The sequence below is a fragment of the Triticum dicoccoides genome, chromosome 5B (genome assembly GCF_002162155.2).
Source record: "Triticum dicoccoides isolate Atlit2015 ecotype Zavitan chromosome 5B, WEW_v2.0, whole genome shotgun sequence".
NCBI classification, from domain to species: domain Eukaryota; kingdom Viridiplantae; phylum Streptophyta; class Magnoliopsida; order Poales; family Poaceae; genus Triticum; species Triticum dicoccoides.
The window spans coordinates 258695972-258700647 of record NC_041389.1 but is presented as its reverse complement, the minus strand read 5'-3'; the positions used below and the strand labels follow the sequence as shown (position 1 = coordinate 258700647).

At 52.7% G+C, this 4676-nt stretch overlaps 1 protein-coding gene across 2 annotated transcripts; it reads right to left on the bottom strand.

Moving 5' to 3' along the window:
* Nucleotides 1–762: 762 nt before the first annotated feature.
* Nucleotides 763–3619, bottom strand: LOC119308297 (heavy metal-associated isoprenylated plant protein 33-like). 2 transcript variants are annotated; one of them, XM_037584402.1, is made up of 4 exons: nucleotides 3519–3619; nucleotides 3055–3120; nucleotides 2763–2838; nucleotides 763–2632 (listed from the first exon to the last, which is right to left on the bottom strand). In XM_037584402.1, exons 2-4 carry the CDS (start codon nucleotides 3082–3084, stop codon nucleotides 1179–1181), a joined length of 1560 nt encoding a protein of 519 aa, XP_037440299.1. In that variant the 5' UTR covers nucleotides 3085–3120; nucleotides 3519–3619; the 3' UTR covers nucleotides 763–1178. The 2 variants fall into 2 exon arrangements, with proteins under 2 accessions (XP_037440299.1, XP_037440298.1); XM_037584401.1 differs by lacking the exon at nucleotides 3519–3619 and adding an exon at nucleotides 3242–3512.
* Nucleotides 3620–4676: the final 1057 nt, after the last annotated feature.

Genomic DNA, 4676 nt, shown 5'->3' with positions numbered 1-4676 from the left:
GCTACGTAGATAGAGAGAGAGCAGTACCAAGCAAGATCCATGGAGCCGTTCGGACGAAAGAGAAAAGGCGATGGGTGATGGGTCGAGGCTTTGGAGGGGTGCAGTACGTACTTGATCAGTGGATCCATCGATGACAAAGGTCCAAATGTTGGTTCATTCTTCTTTTTTTACCGTGGTAGGGGAGTAGTTGGAGGGAGAGGAATCAATTGATTGATGTGAGGGACCAGGCAGTGAGGGAGAAATAGCATGCAGGCAGAGGCAGAGGCAGAGGCAGGCAGGCGGCAGTGGTGGTGTTTATTACTGTGGTCATAGGATGGGAGTGTGCAATTCTGGTGTAAGCCAACCTGAATGCAGCTAGCTAGGGGACAGCCCAATCTTACCCCATCAATAATGTGAGTGCAGGGCGCAGGAAAAAGAAAGCATAGCCAAAAACTGCACCTAGCATCCTCTCCTCTCCTTCCTCGCTCGCTCGCTCACATGGACCACCGCAACCATCATCATCACCTTCTCCATTCACCTCTGTCTGTCACCATGGCCGGGAGGAGGAGTAGACTAGTATATCTTTCTTCCCTCACACCGACGAACGAGGGCAGAAAGCTAAAGGCACTACTGAGTTGAGTTGACAACATTCCACTACTACTACTCCCTCCTCCAGTAGTATATGTGTGTGGAATTGTAGGGATAAGCTGCACTGCCACTGCCAGTCATGCATCCACAGCAGCACGGAACATGCAAAGCAAAGCAAAGCAAACACATTGGCGATATGCATGCAAGAAGGAAACCACCAGCAGCACCTTCTCAGTCTCGAATTATAAAAAGCACCATCATCTCTTATGACAACTATAGATAATTACTATACCTACCTTCGCCTTCAAGGAAGTTCACTTTTTTTTTTGAGAGAAAATAAGCTAAGTAAAGAGAGAAAAAGGAGCGAGCTAGATGAGATGGGACTCGCCGTTTCCCATGTATACTGACTGACTGATCCAGTGATGGACGGCGATGACGACGACGATCTCAGAGTTCCTTCCGGTTGGCTGGTTGGTTGGTTGGTTGGCTGGCTTTGAACAGAGCGGCGGCAGTGAGAAGAGAAGAGAAAGGAAAGCACCCACCGCCCACTGCACTGCACCGCACTGGGTAGTGGGTACAGCGCAGCGGCGGCGGCCACGATCCGTCTCCTCTCACATCACCGAGCAGCTGTTGGGGTTCTCGTCGCTGAAGTAGTTGTAAGGGTCCGCGTGCGGGTGCGGCTGCATCGGCATCGGGTACGCCATTGGGTACGGCATAGGCGGCCTCCCGTACCCGTACCCCATCGGCATCGCCGGGTACCCCGCCGGAGCGCCGCCACCGCCGTGGTGGGGATGGGCGTGGGCGTGCCCGTTCATCATCGCCTGATGTTGTTGCTGCTGCTGCTGCTGCTGCATCATCATTTGTTGCTGGTGCTGCATCATGGCCATGTACTGCTGCTGCGCCATGGGGTTCCCGGCAGCCTGCATCATCTCGGCGGGGCCGGACGGCATGCCGCCGCCACCGCCACCGCCCGCGCCACCCTGGTAGAACCCAGGTGGAGGCATGCCACCGGCCGGCATGCCATGAGCGGTTCCGCCACCGGCCGGCGCGCCTCCCATGTGGGGGTGGTGGCCCATGGGCCCTCCCATCGGGCCCATACCAGGAAAGCCGGCAGCGCCCATCATGTTAGGCCTCATCATGGCCTGCTGCTGCGGCGGCATGCCGATGCCGCCCATCGGTCCACCGACACCGAGGCCGGGGCCACCGCCGCCGCCCTTCTTCCCAGGTTGGCCCGCCTGGCCCCCGCCGCCCGGGGCGCCTCCTCCTCCTCCTCCTTTGGCGTTGTTCGCCTGGCCACCGCCTCCATTCTTGCCACCGCCGTTGCCGTTACCGCCCCCGCCACCTTGGTTCTGCTTGCCACCTGCGTCTTTCTTGCCACCGCCACCGCCACCGCCGTTGTTGGGGTTCCCCTTGATCTGCACGGGGATCTCCTTCTTGCCACCATTGTTGCCGCCCTTCTTGTCTCCTCCACCGGCGTTCGGTGGCATGGCCATCGGCTTCATCATCATCTTGGGGTCGTCGAAGTAGTCGTCGTCGAGGCCGTCATCGTCGAAATCATCCTCGTCGTCGAAGTCGTCGAACTCGTCGTCGAACTCGCTGCCGTCGTCCCCGAACTCATCCTCTGGTGGGAGGCTGAACTTGACGGACTTGGGGTCCTTGATCGGCGCGGCCGCCGCGAACGGCATCTTCCCGTCCATGAACTGCGGCAGCTTCATTCCCTTCATCTGCATCTGCTGTTGCAGCTGCTGAAGCTGCTGCGCCGTCGGCTGCGGCATCATCATCTTTGCGTCCTTGCTAGCACCTCCGCCGCCGCCGCCGCCACCTTTCTGGCCCTTGGCACCGCCGGCGTCCTTGGACTGGCCCTTGCCACCGGCGTCCTTGGCCTGGCCCTTGCCACCACCGTCAAGTTGGAGCTTCTGAAACTGGTTAGCCATGCCAGCCTTGGACCCCCAGAGTTCGGCTGGCTTGCCAGCCTTGGTCAGCTTCTTGATGATGGTGTCCGGATCCACCATGCCAGACACCGTCACCTTCCCCTGCTCCGGGTCTATGGTGGATTGGTACACCCCTGACGATGAATTCAACACATCTCCGTTACAGAAAATTAACTCAAAAATGCAGAGATAATAAGCAAGAGCGAAACTGAAGCAATTAGATTACTACTCGTATTTTTTTTAAAAAAGAGCTTATCTTGTCACCTTCAATCTTGTGCAGGATCTTCTTGACCTTCTTCTGGCAGCCATCACAGTGGATGTTCACTTTGAGCACGCAAGTCTGGGAATTTCGGAGGAACAGAGAAGACAGGGTGACCAAAATAGCAAAACAAGGAGGTTTGGAAACACAAGATAGCAGGGGACACGGGAGGAAACACAGGTGAATAGAAAAGTAAAGTAAAGCAAAGCTGCGTGCGTGCCTAATCAATCAAAGAATGGCAGCAAAAACAAGAAGGAACACGGAATGTCTTTGAGTTGAGACGAAGCAAGAACGCACCTGTATCTTGAGGACCTCCTCCTTACTCATCCCTGACCGCCTCAAGTGCACCGCAACTGCCCAGATCTGTCACACGGAGGCCTCAAATCAGACCAAGAACAAACAATAACAACAACGACCAGGAAAACATTGCTCTCGTGAGAGAGAAGGTGCGGTATGATCAGAAGGGAGAGGGAGGAAAAAATGCCTTGTCGCTGGAGATAACTTGGTGTCCTGCAATATAATATCTCCCCACACACACTCACACGCAAAAGAGTAAGTGCAGCGGAGAGAGAGAGAAAAGGAACAGGGCTGTGGCTTATTAGAGTCTGTGTGTTTGCAGAAAACCAAGAGGGGCTTGGTCTATTAAGCCCGTGTGGTCCAGAGGAGGAAGAGGGGTTGGAGATGGCGAGAGGAGAGGAGAGGAGAGGCTTCCTCTCTCGCTAGCTAATGAGCACGGGCACCACCATCCTCCATCTGCTTACCCTTTTATTTCGACTTTGGCCTTTGGCACTGGAGCGGAAGCCTTTCCCTTTGCCTTGCCCTCCCCTCGGCTCGCTCGGCCGATTGTGTGTGTGTGAAAATCCTACTCCTACAAAAGACTAGCCAGAGAGAGAATTAAATACCCTTTGTCACTTGTCAGTAAGTACAGGGAGATGTTCAACATGTGAGGGTACCCGGATGTTATACTACTCCTACTAGTGTACTGCGCTTACCGATGCCCCCTCCCCGCTTCTTTTTTTTCTCTTTTCTTTTTTGCAAAAGCGTACATGCAAGTCTTGTTCAACTCAACTGCCAATTTCATATCAGTCCCTCGCTCTCTCTGACTTCAGTTAGACTGTTTGTATTGTAGAGCCTACTATTTTCTCTCGGGACGTGCGGATAGCTGCTCATCAGAGGAATATTCCGTTAAGTTTATGTACCGCTTGTATTTGTCTCTGCTTGCTTGGTCTAGGAATGCCAATGTGGGGTGACAAACTGGATTTGAACCTCGACTACATATACAAACACGTTTCATTCGGATGTTTAGTGACTTTTTAGTTGAATGCGCTATGGCGGCTTGATTATGCAAAATGCTTTTAAGATTGGTTAGGGCGAAATCCATGTAAAGTTCGACCCAACCAGAAATGTTACGATCCTCGGTGTGAGAGGACGAGTTAGCTCATTCTTATTCACGAGCAATGCTTTCCATACGTTGAGTCAAGAGGCTGGGGGTGGTACCTCCTTTGCGAAGAAGATACATTGCGTCAAAACCCTATGTTCAGATATACACGCAATCAAAACATGAGTTGGTTTATTTGTTAGCTTGGCTTAACATATTTCGTATGCTAGGATTCTGCGTAAGGAGAACTACACGTACGATTTTGTATTGATGTGCATGCATATGGTTAGCTTCTCGAATTACAAGAGCATGCCCTACCGTTGTGCATGCATAGCGTTAGGTTTTGAGTGTTTCCCGCCAACCAAGAGATGAGTTAGCTCATTATTATCAGATTTTTAACGTACAGATACCGTGTGACGATAGCACGAGTACGACCAGAGTCACTAAAATTTCCGTTATAGTTTACTTCACGCATACTTATTAATAAATGTGAAGAATGAGTGTGTTGCGTTCGTACGAAAAGTTGGACGTGTGTGCTCTA

Coding starts and splice junctions, on each gene's coding strand:
- LOC119308297 (XM_037584402.1), bottom strand. CDS start 3,084: ATGAGTAAGGAGGAGGTCCTCAAGATACAG. Junction 2,839..3,054: donor AGGAGGTCCTCAAGATACAG/GTGCGTTCTTGC, acceptor CGAAATTCCCAG/ACTTGCGTGCTCAAAGTGAA. Junction 2,633..2,762: donor GATCCTGCACAAGATTGAAG/GTGACAAGATAA, acceptor ATTCATCGTCAG/GGGTGTACCAATCCACCATA.